We start from the raw sequence: 17,963 nt of genomic DNA, 5'->3' as shown, positions 1-17,963 counted from the left end.
CTTAACAGAGCTGTGAGGTAAGAAACAGAGGAGTCTTTCATGGTTATTTACGGAGCTCCTTTGTTTTCAAGTCTCGCCGCACTACATTACAAGTAGCTACACTTTTCACCATCAAATAGAGCTATTTTCTGTATTTTATCTTGAGGCTGATAAGAGGGGCAGGAAGTCATAGTCCAGAGCAAAATAGGAATTGCATCAGAAATCAGAAGACTAAAAATAAGTCAAATAACTTTTTAAAGTCTGACACTTTCAGGCTCTTTTCTGCCTTTTCACTGGCTTTCTTTCTTGATCTTATGCTTTAAATAAATGATCAGGGATGATATTTCTTTTTTATATATATTTTGCATCACTAGCTCAGAGTTAACTGACCCAGTTTTGTTCATACAAGATCAAATAAACTTCAATTTATGTGGATGCAATGAGCCGTTTTCACCAGCAGAGGGGGCTCTGAATCGCCAATGGAGACAAATGCAGGAATGTGTCAGTGCAGCACCAAAGTGTTTATAGATATGTGGAGCTCGGTGAGCACGAGGTGAACCGAAGCTAAACGTGAGTCTGTGCTGTTACCGTAGCTTGGGTTTGGGTGTGCTGAGGATGCTGTCGGTCTCCTCCATCTCCGGTCCGCTGTCGCTGGGGTTGTACATCTCCAGGCTGTCGTAGAGCTCGTCCAGGTCCTCTTCCACCTCCTGGATCTGCTCCCTCGACACGTGCTCCAGGCCAAAACCCACCTGGACGAAACACAGAGTGTCAAACAGACACTGGTCAGTTCTGTTCAAACAAAGAAACTATAAATAAAGTGGCAGCTACTGGCTCCCACTCCTCCAAAGACCCCTTCATATGAGAACCTAGTTTCCACCCTGGCAACTGGGGAGCCTTCATCCATTACCAAAGATCTGCAGCCTGCAGTCGACTCTTCCCTGAGTGCCGTTTTAACATAAAACACAGACTGAAGGCCGACGCTTTTCCGTCCATCCATCCTGGAGACACAGCCAGTACAAGCCAACTTGTCAGCAGGTTTATGTCTCTCATGCTTTATTTATTGACTGTGTCCAAACAAATCTGCGGCGTGCTAGATAATGCTCACCAGCGTTAGGCGGCCAAGTCACGTGGCTCGAGGGTGTTGATGAGGAAAGTTACAGCGAACGTTACTCAAAACAATTTGTCAGATAGTTAAAGCTGCTGGAGAGGTTTGCCTGCCTGATGAGCAGCGTCGAAGCTGCAGGCGGAGGGTGGAGGGAGGGTGGAGACAGAGGCTGGGACTGCTTAGATTCACTCAAACAACTACATAAAGGCAAAGGTGCAGCATTACATCTAATCTCATAAAAGAAAAACTTCTAATTCTGATGAACAGAGATGAGTTTTTAGGGTTTTAATCAAGGCCTGGAGAGGAACCTCGACCGAGCAGCGATAACTTCCCGCACAGAGGAGAGATATGTTGATCAGAGCGGTAATAATAAACACTGTTCGCTGCCAGTTTTCCCCCACGAGGCTCTGCAAGTCTCACACACAGTGAGAAGTAAAAGGGAAAGACGTGAGATGTCACAGAGACCTGTTTAAGACCAGCTGAGCAGAGCACACGCTTAACCAGGAAACTGTAGCCCCATGATGGCACTTAGAGTGCACACACCAACCTAAAACTGGGCGTGAAGCAGTTTTCTTCATGCATGCAAACACAGGCGGACGTAGGGATTACTGATACTCGATTTACAGCCTCACAGGCAGACACTGTTCCCTGATAGAAGGCAGTGAAAGACAGTTGAAAGCGGAGTGGACCCTCAGTTGGGATTATTTTGTCAAACTGTTCCAGAGGGTTTCTAAAGTTCCTCTGCTACGACTTTCTAATGATAAAAAACAGTAATTAATGTGGATGGTCTGCACCGACACTGATCCAGTATGCCTCTAAAGGTAACAGTAACAGTAATGTGTATTTATATCTGTGGAGCTCAGATCCGCCAGTACAATGAGTACACGAGCTCCAGGGCGACTCTGGTCGTTGTCTGCAGCAGTGACAGATGTTTACATCAGGTTGTTCGGGTAAAAATGTGACCGTCCGCCCTCGTCTCTGTTTTAAAAAGCAGGATTAGGCGCGTTTAAAGCGTGCGCGGTCCTCTGCTGGTGTTTCCTGTTTGCTTGTTCATGTTCCCAAATCAGAGCGATTAGCTTGCTGCACACAATGATGTCAGTCATTTTTAAAAGAAAGCTAATCTCTTCACTGTAGCCTTTGACTTGCTGTAGGCCTGAAGCTTTGGCCCTGATGCACTGCTGTACTTTAACTTGATTTTGTACTTTATTTCATCACTATAATTCAGTGGCTTTATTTCCCATCTCACGTTAAGCACTGTCTTTAGTTCTTGTCTCCCTTACGGCTCATTTCTTGTAGAAAAAGTGCTGTACAAATAAAGCTTATTGTTGTCGAGTTATCCGTCAGTATCGGCGGCAAACGCTATCCCGTGCATCATGCAGTGCATCATCTAATAACAGTCAGAAGTAACACTGGGAGCACTGATATAACAGCTATCATAAGAGGAGCTGTAAGCTCCTGCTGTCAGGAGGAGAAGTTATCAATGTTTGATACTTAAGTGATGAATCATGAAGGCATAAGCTCATGTACATGTAAGATACAGCATAAACATCGATATAAAGTATGATGAATGCTGCATTATAGATGTTTCAATATAAAAAACTGATAATAGATACGCAGCAGAAATGACAGGAGGACATGGATTAATAGGTAAACATAATAAATACTGCATGATTTAGCAAAACACAAAGAAAATAACTGACAAGGCGACACGAAAACATGAATATTTAGGCACAAATTCAGATCGAGAACGACAGAAACAGAAGGAAAGCACCCACACAAACCCCAACATGTTCATGCCTCACAAACACACAAACAGACCCGGCACACACATTCAGGTGGAAGCACACACACATGAACGCATTAAACACACACACACACACACACACACACACTCCTGTTCTATTTTAACCGACGCTGTTTAGCGTCTCTTTTGTTGTTGTTTTTCTGCGCTGCCAGCCGAATCTCAGTTGCTCTGCCACATTTCTCCCACACGCCTCTCCGCGTTTCTTAAAGCCGAGCTGAAACACCCGTCGGCTTCAGCCAAACGCGCGAAGCGGAAGCGTGTCGGGCGGGAGGGCGAGAAAGCGGCACCTACCTCATCGGTGACTTTAAACCTCTTCAGCAAGGCCACGAACTTCTGCTTGATGTTGGGTTGCTGCGGAGACAGAAAATGAAAAGAGCTGAGGAGATGGAGGGAGGGGGTGCGCGGCGGAGGAGGAGATGACAGGAGCGTAATTTCTGAGGCCTCTTTTCACGCTCAGTGGCTCGAAAACAACAGCGGTTAATGGATACAGCACCGGGACATATATCTGCATGTCACATAAAGCAGTGCCGCCGTGCACGCAGGCTCGGGCGTGACTGCACGCTGTGTTATTAAACTGGAATATGTGAGAGCGTCGCTGAGGTTATCGAGTCGACGCCTCCCGTCGCAGATGTTCGCCTGAATGAGTACAAAGGGTCGTTTATTTGAAAGGGATGTATGGCGCATGTCAAATCTATCAAAAGTGACTCAGCGGCTCAGGGTTTTCTTCAAATGTGCTTTTCTCTAAGTCTCCGCGGTTCAACGACGCATTCATTTTCTGCACACGACCTTTGAAAACAGCTTGAAAACACGACTCTTAGCTGCACCGCATTAAACCGTGAGAGTCGGTGGATTTCATTTCTTTTCAGACTCAGAAAGCTGTCTTTAAACCTGCAATAACTGATGTTTTGGCCATTTGGTGGATGCGGAAACAAAACAACTTTCACTTAGAATCATGTTTCTGGTTAATGCGGTCCTATATTAGCTCTGTTTTTGGTCTCCACCAGCTCCTGGAGGAAATAACTGACTCTTTCACCGGCTAGCTGCTGACTGTCTGTGTGTGGTTTGGTGCTAAGCGGGTAGCGCAGTGGGTTTTTAGAGCTTCTTCACTGAAAACAGCAGCCTGCTTTCACACTACACTCTCAGCAGCCCGTGCTGAACCCACACCTTTGGGCTGTTAACTGGGCTTCAGGCTTAACACCCTTCACTTTTCTTGGTCTTGAGAAGAAGCAGCATTATTAACTGACACACTGTAACCTACGCTGCACATTTACTGTCAGACTGACAGCCTACTGCTAACCTTTTCCTCTGCTCCGCATTCACTGTCACTTTTCTGCTGCTCAGAGAGACAAAAGACGGCTGAAACGAACAGGAGAGCTGGGAAATCCTACATTAGACGCGGCTTAACGCAGCCGGGCAGATAAACAATGAGCTGAACTCGCTATCTCGGTTGTAATTTTGGGACTGTTTACACCAGTGTAGCCATCCCATTAATATCTCTGCATGTATTAAGCTATTGTGGGCCTACAAATTGACTATATGGGCTTTACTATATCACTATAAAATGATAAATATCATGAGGAGGGCGAGGATAACGCCCATTCTGCTCGTTCATAACCGTGAGCCCATGACTGGCATTCTCGTAAATGCAGCAGATGAAAGTGACCTTTCCTAATTTTCCAGCCAGAGAGAAAGTTTATGGGGATCCTGATTGTTGCTGACAGAGTGAAGCATGAATTTGCTAATACCTTATAATTGGATGTCACCATTTGTCAGAGCAGGAGGATGTGTTCAAGGATGTAGCCGGTGTTTTTACTGGCTCAGATTCTGGACTTTACTCTTTTTGATGAATTAAAAAAAAGGGTGAAAATCAATAACAGACAGAAAACCATCACGCGTGGTGTGAACGCCGCAGTTAAATAGTGTTTTTTCTTATGGAAGGAAACCCAGAAAACTAGCTGCAACATAGCGCTCCCTTTGAAACGTCCGGGTGTTTTCGGTGACAATGAGCTTTCATCAGCAACATGAGTGGACGTCTGAGTGGCTGCAGAGAGCTGCGCTGTTTTGGAGGATGGGTCCCAATTTGCTGCTGGAAAGTGGAGAGGGTCGACTTCACGCCGGACTCTGGAGATGAAAGTGTTTCTCTGTGTGTGTCTGTGTGTGGATATGTGTGTGTGTGGATACGTGTTACTTATGTTGTGGAAACTCACCTTCATAATGTACATTATTACATTTTAGGGTGAAGACATGAAGGTCAGGTTTAAGCTAGCACTGGTTATGGTCTCCAAGAAATGAATGGAAGTCTATGTAATGTCCCCAGAAGTAATGGAAACACCACACTGTGTGTGTGTGTGTGTGTGTGTGTGTGTGCGTGTGTGTGTGTGTGTGTGTGTGTGTGTGTGTGTGTGTGTGTGTGTACGTGTGTGTTTGCAGTACAGGGCAGAGGCTCTGTTGTAATGGCTTTTCAGTGTGTGTTCACGCTCAACATGTGTGCTCTTCAATTGCAGCAGTGCTGAACTTATGGCTGTTCTGTGTGTGTGTGTGTGTGTGTGTGTGTGTGTGTGTGTGCTGTCCACAGGTGGTGGTGTTAGGGAGCGTCAGTGACAGCCTCACGGAGACCTCCGCAGGAGTGCTCCATTAATAACCTGCTGAGACAAACCCCTGCAGCTAGACACGCACACACACATGCACACACGAGTGCACACACACATGCACACACGAGTGCGCGCACACACACACACACACACACACACACAAAATACACTGCTGTCCTTTTGCAAATTGCAGGTCCATTGTAATTTTCAGAGTTGTCGACAATTTTGTGTTAATCTGTGTTCCTGCTGAGTGTGTGTGTGTGTGTGTGTGTGTGTGTGTGTGTCTGTGTGTGTCTGTGTGCTTAATGATATTGCAAGCGTTTGTGGTGAATTGTCTCAATGTTTTCTCTCTGGAAAATTGACATGAATTACATATATCCAGATTGAGAGGGAGGAAATGGATTTATAGAAAAACCAACAACAGGGGAGGGGGGGAGGGAGGGAGGGAGGAGAGATGAGAGGAGCAGATAGGAGGAGAGAGAGGAGGAGAGGTTGAATGGGGTGAGGCAAGAGGCAGATGAGGGACGGTCCAGTCGAATCAAATCTATTTGAAAGAGCTTTTTCACCAAGCAGGTGGAGGCGGAAAAGCAGAGAAACAGAGACGGGTGGAGGGATGAAGGGAGGGGGGAGCTTTTCTTACTCTGGTGATGGCAGCATTGGAAGGGAGCTTGCGCCTCGGCTTCTTCTTCCTCACCTCCTCTTCTTCGTCGTACAGATACTGAGAGAAGGAGAGAGAGAGAGAGAAGAGGAGGAGGTTTGTGAGTCATCTTCAAAGATCTTTAGAGGAGACAGGTCAGGGACATCAGACAGTCTTGAGACGGGGACAAAAGACGAGTAAACAATGAGAGAAATACAGAAAGACGTCGGTCTTATTTTCTAATTGTGATAAGATCTGATTCATCAAAGTGCTGCTGAGGTGTCGGGATCATGTGGGGTAAGAAGCGTGAGATGTCACGCAGGCTGTAAACGAGCCGACTGCGTCTGAGCCGCTTCATTTTGAGCTAAAACCAAAGAAAAGTGCAGCTAATGAGGAAGCCGTCCTTCAGAACTTGGGCCGTGACAGATTCACCCTTCTCCTCTTCATCCAGCCTCGTCTCGCTGCTCCACTCCTGCCGCAGCTCCCCTCACCTCCGCACCACCGGCCCCCCTCCTCTCCCACCGCTCAGCTTCCCCTCCAGCCCTCCTTTCAGCCTTTTCAATCCGGCCTCCAAAGCCTTGTCGCTGCCTCCTTATCTCTCTCCACTGTCTGTTTGCTCCTTTCACTCCCTCCTCCAATCTCTCGCGCCGATGGGCGCCGATCCCCCGAGCGCCGTCACCCTCTCTCTCTCTCTCTCTCTCTCTCTCTCTCTCTCTCTCTCTCTCGTAAGCCAAGAGAGGGAAGGAGACACAATAAAAAACCTCAAGCTCTCTGCTTGTCCTCACACCAGCCTGTTTGGGGACTTGTCCCCAGCCAAAGACACTCAAGATTTACATTTTCTAAGGGTGATTTTTCTGTACTTTAACAACTTATTTTACATGTATGTAAGTCTTTCTAATAATTGTAGCCCTCGTCCACACATTCATGGACACACCTGCCCGTGAATGGGGTCGTCGCTGCCTTCCTGTTCCGACGAGTAGCTCTCCTCCTCCTCTTCGGAGTAGTTGTCGATGTCTGGGGAGCGATCTGCAGAGACAGGGGACACGTGAGGAACGGGGACACGCTGAAAGAGAGGAGACAGATGCGGTAAGACCGCGCGCTCACCAGACATCTTCGCTTTGGGTCCCTCGTGGTCGATGGGCTGGCTGGACAAGGAGTAGACTCGGATCTCGGCCACAGGCACCGAGGCGTCCTTCAGCTGGCTGTGGAGCCCCAGGACCTGGGCCCCCTCGCTGGGGTGCTGCATCACCTGGACGTGGGAAAGAAGTCGCTGCCATGAGTTGCACGAAATACGTACAACTTTTACGATAAGCACGCCAGATGAGCTGAAGAATGCTTTTCAACATGCAGAGTTGAAAACCAGGAAAAAACACTATTTAAGGTACATGATGAAAGCAAGAAAACTAGTCTCATATTATAATATTATTTAATTGCCTACCTCTGCTTCAGAATATGAAACTATTCACTGAGAATACAAGAGGTGTTTAATGTCATTGATGGATTTTCAAAATAAAATGAAACCCACTGTTTAAAAGACAAAGTCTGTTTAAAGGTTCAATAGATGCACAGTGTTTGCAAAGTGAGTGAGTAATTAATGGTGTTAAAAAATCCTGATTTCATCACTGATATGAAACGTTTTCTTTGATGAGATTCATTTAAATTTAATGCCAAAACATTGGCATGCAAGAGGAAATGAGACAGCACTGAAGGAAAGAAAGTCAGACTCTGTAAACCTTTTAGAGAAATATTCGGGAAACAGAGACTCATTTCGAGCGTGGTCTGCCAATACGCACAGCAGATATAAACACCGGATGTGATTTAACTTAGAGGAAGAGGAGCGAGAGGAAGAGAGGCAGGAATAAAGGACGGAGCGAGGGGGGAGACAAACAAAAATAGCAGTCAGGGATTAAGAAAACCGGAGAGTGTCACCACGATGACGGAGAAAACATGAACATGTGAGGCAGCATTTCTCTCTGCGGCAAACAGCAGCATCACATCTCCTGCGTGTGTGTGTGTGTGTGCATCTCGCTGACATCCAGCCTCTCTCAGCAGTCTGGTCACACTCAGAGAGTTAATGAAGTCTGAGCGGCTTATTACAGAGACAGCCTCAGCCACACATTAAAGACAGACATCGCTATACATCCAGACGCGCAGATGAAGCTCTGCTAACCTGACGCAGATGCCGCCGGTGGCTTTTTAAAGCCGCGGCTAATTTTAACCCATTTCCAGTCAGAAAGACAATTATGCAAATGTGACGAGGCAAACATCACGAAGATGCAATATGCATATTTGATGAGAGACACTGATTTTCTTCCCCTCGATCTCTAATTTTCCCCATGAAGAGACTAAATCTACTGGAGGACTCACAGCAGGTTCATCTTCTAAAACGCTGCCATCGCTTTTTCGAGTCCATTAAAAAGCACTCGCAGAGATAAACTACGAACGCGGGGCAGTGAATTCTTTCTGAAACGTGCTTTTATCACACAGGTGTTCAAGTGTCCATTGCCAGGTGGACGTGAGGACGCAAGATATGAGCCAGAGGGAGCTGAAGTTATGCAAATGCTAGTTAAACGGAAAACCTCAAAGATAACACGATGCTGCATGATTAATATGAGCGTTTGTTAAAAATAACGAGCCCGGCAGCTGGACCCTGGAAACGACTCGTGCGTTTACGATGCTGAGAAATGGCCCATACCAACACGCGCACGCCATTTTTATCACTTATTTACTCTCACTTCCATTTACTTCTTGTAAAATTATGTTTCTTCAGCAGTGACTTCACGGCGCACATAAAAATAACCAGTAATCACATTTTAATAGCCTCACTTTAGCAGTGGCGCCAAATAAAACCTGAAGGTTTCAAAGAGAGAAGTTTACACCTTATTTCCTTTAAGCGCTGCAGGTTTTGGTTAACTTCTAACCCTGAATAGGAGAGGACCAGCGTGAATTCGCCATATTTATGTTAATTTATTCATGCAGAGCTGTGAACGGAAGGTCTGCAGTGTACTGGTTTTTGCAGACAACTTCAGTCTTCAACTTCCTTTTAGTTGTTTGCACTCCGAAATCTGCACATCGGCAACTTAAAGGAGAAAACCTGAGCAGCCAATCAGTCCCCACGTGGTATCGCTGCTGCTGCCGTAGCTGGAAGCTGTATTTACATGTTAGCATCCTTAGCTAGAGCTGCAACAGTCGGTCAGCTAGTCTACTGGAAGTAAATGAATCAGCTATTCCGGCAAACCGGTCATTGTTTCAGTCATTTTTCAAGCAGAAATGTCAAATGTTTGCTGGTTCCAGCTGCTCAAATTTGAGGTTTCGCTGCTTGTTGCTACCGTCTGTGATGGTAAATAACATGTTGTTTGGTTTTGGACTGTTGGTCGGATGAAACAAACAACCTTAGGACCTCACTTGAGGAAATAACCAGCAGATTAATAGATAAAGGACGTAATCAAGTGTAAATCCATCTTTTTGGTATGTCACAGATAGACATGATGACGTCTTAAAGACTCCAGAGAATCTGTATTTTGTAGGAGCTGAAGTTTATGAGCGAAGCGTTTCTTAATTTAAAACAGGTTCGGCGGTTATTCCTCACAATGCCTGCTGGGTCAGTGGAAGCTGCCTGTCATACTGGAGCAGCACGGTGCAATCAAAAAGACGTTTTCAAAACCTGTGTGCGTCCCCTATAGCGTATTATTTTTCACAGAGTTCACCCTGCAGAGACTTTTACTGCTCCTGTGAAGGAAATGAGTTTGAACCCTTCGCGCATACGAGTCGGTCTTCGCGGCCTCTGCTCTCTGTAAAGCACTTTGCAGCTGAACCTGTCTGCTGAAAGAGCTTCATGAATAAAATCTGACTTGATTTCATATGCAGGAGCAGCCTCGGACGAGCAGCAGGCATCACAGGGCCTGGAGGGACGCACCGAAGGCTTCGGAAGAATGGCGTCTTTATTCACATCGACTTCTTCTACTGTGCAAACGTCCTGCAGGCCAAACCCACCTCTAGCTCTGTATTTGTGTCCTTTTCTTTCATAAAGTCTTTTGTGGTGAGCCAGTTTGTTCAAGGTGGTTTGGCCAATGAAAAGCCACCGGGTCTTCACAGAGCACAGGGAACGTCCACATGTCCACGCACGAGTAAAGACGCACTGCCGTTAATTTATAAAGGTTTCACGTTGTGAGGGACGGAGAACGTGAGGAGCCTTTGGCAGAAGAGGCTAATATTTAATTGGACGTTTGATTTATGGCGACATTTATGGTGGCTGAGAAGAGAACGCCGGGCCAAAGAGCAAAATCTGATTTTTAAAAGTGCAATTGCTTGAATTGAGTTGAAGGTTACATGAAGGTCAGCGCTAAATAAGTTTGGAGTAATAGTTTGCGAATGATAAAGCAGAAATATGGAAGAGGAGAAGCGCGGGAGAGAAGGCGATCCCCTTTATTCTGGTTGATATTAGCCTGACGCTTAGCAGAAGTTAAACAGAGGCTGGGCTGCAGCAGAAGGCAGAGGCCGCATGTTTCCGGAAATGAGCCTGTGACCGGCCGTTTGTTGGGTGAACAGCTCAGATCAGCTGGGACATTTGTCCGGCCGAAGAGGGTGAGACTCCGCTGACTCGACAACTCACAGCTGACGTGCCCTCAAACATGCAGCTCAACCTCCATCTGCTGCTGCTGGAGGTGCTCGGCGCCGGAAACACACAAAAATGTACCGAGCGGGAGCTTCCAGAGATGAATCTGTGTGCGTTTGTGCAGCCTGCAGACGCCGTTTATCGTACTTGACGGTAAATTAGCTCTCGAAACAAGGATAATCACCCAAGTTTAAAGCTGAAACAATTAATTGGTTACTCAACTAAATCGAAAGAGTAATAGTAAACTACTTCATCATTCAAACAAGTGTTGCCGGTCCCCAGTCTCAGCTTCTCTGATGTGAGTGTTTGCTGTTTTTCTTTGGCTTGTGTGATAATAAACTGAGTATTTGCTGTCTGAGCTTTGGACTCTTAAAAAACAAGCGATATTAAGACATCTTCTTAGGTTTGAGGAAACTGCGACGATCGAGCAAAACATCACAAAATCGTCTCTGAGACTTTCAACGAGCCTGAGCTGTGATACCTCGGCCATGTTGATGAGTCCCAAGGCCAGCGTCTTGTAGCCCAGGATGGTCCGGTTCTTGTATCGCTTCCGCCGCTGCAGCATGATCTGAAGCTTGTTGGCGTCCCTCTTAAGGAAGTGTGGGTACTGCAGGTATAAATACACACAAATACACACGTAAGCAAACAGAGATGAGCGTACACACAAACAGCTGAGGGGTTGAGGGGGTCTGACCTGCCGGACAGGCTCAGATAAGATAAAGCGGTGACATTTGTTTGCCAGGTCACGATAATTATGCCGATCTCACTGGCTCGTTGCATAAGGAGCTCACACCCGCTGACCTGTCCCCGGCGCCCTGAAGTGTCAAACCACTTCGTCACAAACTGTGACATAACCCATCATTAAGGATCTCACCAGCTGCGCTATAAATGGAACAAAACCGACTGCTGCAACAATGTTCAAAGCCATGAAAGCACTCCGCTGCCCGGGTTTAATAGGCCTCCTCTCGGCAGTGTGGAAAGTTTAATGTATAATGTATAATGTCTGGCTCACTGCACTCGGTAGGATCCAGAGAGAGAAACTCCCTGACCTTTAAGCAGCATTTAGAAACATGAAAATTGGAAAGGATAATTTGGAGCAGAAGAAACCCTCCTGGGAGTTACATTAACCGTGCTCAGCCTGAATGCACAGAGCTAACGGATGTAAAACGCCGTGAGTGTTGATGCATGCAGGGGTCTGATGTTCATTGCGTGTAGCGTCTCTGCACCTGTGCGACATTTTTCATGTTTCTGGAAGCAAAAGCAGATTAATAGATTCAGTTTTGGATCAACACTGTTAAGGACAGATAGGAACTCCCTGACTCTGTGTGTCCGGAAATGGTGCAGAGGGTACGGGGGGGTCGACAAATGGCTCGCCCCTGCTGTCATGCAAAACACTGTCCAGGCTAGTGCAGCAGCATGGCTCAAGGGGTGGAAATGTCAGTCCATCAGGTCTGTCCAGGCTGAATTATTTTTTTTTTTTTGCTCTGTATTGAGAGATACGGAGCCCCTAAAGTGCCACAAAGAAAAAAAAACTATATCGTGTGCAGGAGATGCTAAAACGTGCGCACGTTTAAGCTAAATTGTGCGTTCGATTTAATGAACTCGTTCATTCACACAGACAGGTGGCAACACAATAGACACCCGGGCTCCGTTGAAGCGTTGAAGTACTACACCTACAAGTACACCTACTTCAAGTATTGGTAAGTTAATTTGATTATATTGCGAGTGTAAGTCATTCTGGAAAGAGACAATTAGGAATGCAAACAACCTTTCTGCATGATGGTAGCTCAGTGCACACTGAGTGCGTTTGTGACTGAACATCTGAAGCGGTCACTACGGAGAGCCGTGTGCAGGACAAGTCAAAGCGCGCGAAGTAACTATCTCGAGCGGATGGTTTAGTATCTCGAGCACAGGTTTTAGTATCTCATGCGCATGTTTTAGTATCTCGAGCGCTCGTTTTAGTATCTTGTGCGTACGTTTAAACTTAAAAATGCGCACGTTTTAGTATCTCAAGCGCATGATTTGGCTAAAACTCGTGTGCTCGATTTATTATCTTGTGCGCACGATATAATTTTTTTTTTCTTTGTGGCATTTTAATTCAGTTCAATTCAATTCAATACACCTTTATTTGTCCCGCAAGGGGAAATTCCAATTTACAGCAACACCATTAAAAGATAGATTAGGTAAAAAACAGCAAGTAGATACAAAAGAGTGTTTAAAAAGGGGCTCCATAGAGAGGGGCTGCTAAGCACTACCCGAGAAAAGAGAGCAAGCCCCACTCTAACGACAAGGTAGTTTGATTTTTATTTGTCTTTTGCTCATAAAAGGTGTTTATGAACTGGTTCTCTCAGAGGTGATGAACCTTTTTTAAATCACCAATCAGCCTGATCTCAAAACTGTTAATTCATTTATCTGCTGTGACAGATCCCACATCCCAACGCGGCCTGAGCCCCTCATAAGGAAGATATTAAAACTTATACTTCTGTTATTTTTGTCCAAAGTTTGTGTTTGCCTTTGATTGACAGGCTCTCTGAGCGCTCGTCTTTACCTGCAGGGAGAAGGTGAGCTGTAGGTCGGTCTCTGTCAGCCCCGCTGACGACAGCAGGATCTCGTTGGAGCGCAGGATCCGCTTGGAGCCCTGAGTCGATGATGGGAGGAGGAGAGACGGAGGGAAAAGACAAAAGAGAGGACGTCAAGAGGGCGGGGAAAGATGGAAAGATTACTGTTAGCATGCCCCAGTCAACTCCAGCAGAGTCAAAACAATGAACTCCCATCAACCGCATGCAGGGAGAGAAGCGTGGGAGCAGAGGAGGTCGGGAAGGAGGGAGGAAATGGACTGAGAGGAAGGAGCAGAGGGGGGAGACTGAGCAAGTGGCAGCAGCATGGAGGAAGAATTAAAACAGCTTACAGTGTATTATGTGCAAGAAACAGCAGAGAATTTATGCGTTTGCTTAGATAGAAAACAAGATGGAGATGGTGAGGAGACAACACAAGGCAAGGAGCAGAAACTGGGAGTGCAGCCACAGCAGCAAGGAGGAATTTAAACAATGTAAACTGTACTGTGTGTCAACAACGTATTTGGGTATTTCTTCAATTAGGGACAAGATGGAGGTGACAAAGCCCATGAAGAAAGCAGGGGAGGTGAAGCACTGACACACTCTGTAGAGACATCCCCCACCTGCAGTTTGACGGCGATAACCACAGAGGTGAGGTCTTTGTCCAGCTCCTTCAGCATGATCAGCTTCTTCAGAGTCAGGTTGAACAGCCTGCGGGCAAACACAAGGATGACTCGGGTTAGAAGACACGGCGCTGCCTTTCCAAACGTCCACGCAACGTGATCAACAAGTCAGCAGCGGTCCAGTCATTCCCTGAGGAGCGGAGCTGCCAGGGCTGACCAATGAGCGGACGGCACACTCATTAGAAATCAACACCTACTCATATTTCTGTGCTTACTTGTACAATCCCCTCTGGTGAACATTAATTCTGCAAAATGCATGAGAAGCTTTCAAAAGGTAGCGAAAGACAGCAGACACACACATCTCTAAAACATTCATTTTTTGACTGACGATGTGGAAACTGAGCTTTTCTCATGCAACTGCAAAGCATGAGAGGTAAAAGTGCTGCAGCAGCTTCGCATCTTTGGCTCCATATCATCAACTGAGCTTCCAAGCTGTGTGACCGAGGGGGTTACAGGTTTGAAAAACTCATTCTGCAAATCAAAGATCACAGATTCCACTTCAAGAACAGTCATTAGCACCATCACCTCGTCCCTCTGCAAATAAATGAGCCGCTTCTTAAGTCACGAGCTGGACGTGCAGGGGAAGGAGCAGCAGCTCAAGTTAAAAAGGTTCACAAAAAAAAGCAAAATGTGGAAGAATTTGATCTATCTACAGGGGAAAATGAGACACAAGATATCAGGAAAGCACTGATATGACTGTCCTTTATCCAGCTGACACCACAAACATGCCACACGCTTCCTACTGTAGTGTAAACAGCACAAAGATGCCAAAGAAAGAAAGACAGAAACGCTGTAATCGTTCAGAAACACACAAAGAAAAGACAGACAGACCCCACCCAAACAGCAGCTGTGCAGCCAGGGGTCAGCCTGTTCAATAATTCATCTCCAGGGGCTTGAGACAGAAAGTAAACCACTAAAATAGACCTGCTGGGGCTGCCTGGAGGGAATCGGAGAAAGAGCAAGAAAACAAAGGAAAAACACAGAGATAGAGAGAGAACATCACGCCCAAGAATGATGAGCAGGAGAAAAGGAAAAGACAGACGGGCTGACAAAGGACCAGAGAGGGAAAAGAGACGAAAGAGACAGAAGAAAATGACAAATAAAAAAGGATGTAGAGACAGCAAGTACAAAGAGGAGGAAACAGTCAGACAATGGAGACAGAGGAGACAGGGAGGGAGCAGGAGACGTGAAAACTGACAGATGTGGGGATGACAGAGGCTGACAGTGTGTCGAGAAACAGACGAACAGTGTGACAGTGCAAAGATAAAACAGAAAAAGTGGCTTTTGAGAAAAGCCACTGTGATGCTAGAGGACTTTATTATGCTTAGAATAATGTTTGGTGTCATACAACAAGACCCCAAAACCAGACTGATTCCCAGTTAACCATTTAAATCATTTATCACGTGAAAATGGCAAACTATCCTGCGACTGCTGCAAAGACCGTCCACCGCTGCTGCGTTTTTACACCACCTTAAAAGCCCCACCTCCACCCGTGCGCCATGATCGATAACACGTTGATCGTAAGCGCCACAGGAGTGAGCGACCATCGCTCCCAAATCCCTGCTGTGACGGGTGTGAAGCAATAAGCAATCAAGCGTCACGATCGATGATAATCGCCAGAGCTCTGCATAGATCAAGAGTCCGGACGGGACGAGTGCCAGGACACAAACATTTACGCTCCAACTTCTAATGCAAGCTGTAATGAAAACTATGGAGATTAAAGACGGGCGGAGTGGACGGAAAAACTGCTTTGCACCTCTCCGCCCTCAGCTCCCTCTCATCTCACCTGGGCCGTCCTCCAAATAAACCCCATTTGCTGCCTTTCATCTTTCTTTCAGCGCTCACATCCCAACGCCGAAATGGACGAGCGGCCCGACAGCTGATGCAACTAATTTAACACTCGGCGACAAACAGCGAGAGCCTTTCTCCTCGCTCCTGAGGCTTTCTGCTCGGGATCAAAGTGGCCAGGAGAGGCTGAGCCTATGAATAAAAACAAATCAATTTTTTCCTCCGGTGGAGAGGCGGCTAAGTGCGGCTTCTGCTTACACCTGCTGGATGTGAGTGGAGTGAATCAAGGTGGAGGAGAGGCAGGAGAGGCCCGGTGCCAGGGTCGATTTGGGACGGGGCTGAAGCACCTGAGGTAAGCCTTTCGTGAGGCAAGGGGGGGTGGAGAAATGGAGAGGACAGTCAGTCTGTCCTCCAGTCGAGCAGACAAAGACGAATTAGAAGAATGGAGAAAGACGAATGCAGTGATGGGGGAGACCACATCTCCCAGTGTTTTAAAGAGAAATCTTCACTGAAAACGAGAGAATATTTGGCTTTTTTTTTTTGTTCCAACAACTGCCACAGCATGTTTTCAATTATCAAGGAAGTTGCAGATTCATTTTGTATCATCTTGAAATTACACCAAAGCACACACGGGCCTGGCTTTTTTTTTTTTTAATTTTCCAAATTAGTGCCCATAAGATACCCTAGTTTTTAGCGCTGCTACCAAAATCCTGTGTTTGTGCATGCCTTACTTTGAAAGCTATACAAGCTGCAGAGCCTGTAGTCGTGGAAATTCAACTTTTTTAACCATGCGCCCACAAGTTATTATCTATGTTGCGCAAAATGTATGTCTTGCTCATATAAGTTAACATCTTAAATATGCTAAGAATGATAAGAAAATGTCACCTGTGAGGGGACATTCAAAGCCTGATAACGTCAACAAAAACTGAACGTTGCATACTTTGTGAGGATGGACGTTATGCCAGAGCTGTTGAACTGAATAAGACTGCACAGTTGTACCTAATAAAGTGGCCACTGAGTGATCTCCCATATCACCCATATGCTATCATATAAGATGAAGAGAAGCAGCAGATCCAGAGTCCACGTCCCAACAGATTATAAAGATCCCTTCAACCATAACACATCCTTTGGGCGGGGGGAACATAAAAGCAACACGTATGCTTTTATATGCTTTGCACATCAGGAGGACATCATCGGTCTGTACCTGCTCTGCAGCGTTTCCCTCCCACATCGTGATCAATCACAGCCGACAAGACAGTAAATGTTTACGGCACCGCTGGGACCTTCATCATCGGACATCACGGCTGTAGGTTATGGCTTTTTGAGGGTGCTGAAGCTCCTGGATCGTAGAGTACAATGAATCAAATCTCAAAATAAGATGTCGCCCTGATGATGCTCGCCGCCCAGAGAAACCTCTCAATTTAGTGCATTAATGAGGCGTACTGTCACACAAAACCAGTCTCTTAATCAGCTGCTCAGTGGATCATTACTTGTGCGATATAACGCCTGGACAAATTCAAAACTCCCCTTGAGATAAACTTACTGTAAACAGCCGAGGTGCATTTCACTGCTGCTCAGTACCAGAGGGATTTCCGCTTTACTACGTCTGCACTGAGCCTTCCATTAGAGCAGCATGCTGAGCTGTACTTTTATTCATTTACACTATCAGGTTAAGGATCAAACATCTCAGCGCAGGAACAGAGCTGCGCGCTAACAGCCGCTGGAGAGGCTGATAGTTTTGTAACACAGGCCGCAAAATTGCGTAAAACGTCTGCTGCCATCTCTGAAAACAACCACAAGAAGTGCAGTTCATCACTCAAAGAGGCCTGTGGCTGACAAAGGATATTAATGTTGCATACGGGGCGCCATCCAGACCTTAACAGGAAATGCTCGTAATGGTAAATTTGAGGGGGAAAACACCTCTTCAGAAGCACAACTGGCTATACAGCAACTCAGATGCTCACAGGGAAACTGCTGGGAAGCCTCAGCAGTGACACCAGCATTGTTTTACTACTGTAACTCCCTCTGCAGAGCCTCGACTGCCACACAGTTACAGCACTTGTGAGCACATCCGACGAGGGGAATCGCATGCTAAAGGTCAAAACAGCCCGCCTGCCACGAACGCTTCCTCTCCGGTCCGCTTCTCACTTCTCTCCTCGACAGCCTGTCGCTACACCTTAGCAGTCACGACACATCATTATCAATC

General features: G+C 46.3%; 1 protein-coding gene across 2 annotated transcripts in view; it reads right to left on the bottom strand.

The window, feature by feature from the left end:
* The window catches only part of LOC139351176 (phosphofurin acidic cluster sorting protein 1-like), a 50,304-nt gene that overhangs the window by 8,341 nt on the left and 24,000 nt on the right, over positions 1-17,963 (bottom strand). The window contains exons 2-9 of one of the 2 annotated variants that reach the window (XM_070992934.1): positions 13,910-13,997; positions 13,280-13,369; positions 11,213-11,338; positions 7,221-7,365; positions 7,051-7,142; positions 6,120-6,197; positions 3,180-3,239; positions 568-728 (exon numbers count right to left, since the gene is read on the bottom strand). In XM_070992934.1, coding sequence (XP_070849035.1) covers positions 568-728; positions 3,180-3,239; positions 6,120-6,197; positions 7,051-7,142; positions 7,221-7,365; positions 11,213-11,338; positions 13,280-13,369; positions 13,910-13,997 — 840 coding nt within the window. Of the gene's footprint in view, positions 1-567; positions 729-3,179; positions 3,240-6,119; positions 6,198-7,050; positions 7,143-7,220; positions 7,366-11,212; positions 11,345-13,279; positions 13,370-13,909; positions 13,998-17,963 lie in introns of both variants that reach the window. The other variant, XM_070992935.1, reaches the window with a different exon arrangement.

The sequence above is a fragment of the Chaetodon trifascialis genome, chromosome 23, assembly GCF_039877785.1.
Source record: "Chaetodon trifascialis isolate fChaTrf1 chromosome 23, fChaTrf1.hap1, whole genome shotgun sequence".
NCBI lineage: Eukaryota > Metazoa > Chordata > Actinopteri > Chaetodontiformes > Chaetodontidae > Chaetodon > Chaetodon trifascialis.
This window is presented reverse-complemented; position numbering and strand designations above follow the sequence as displayed.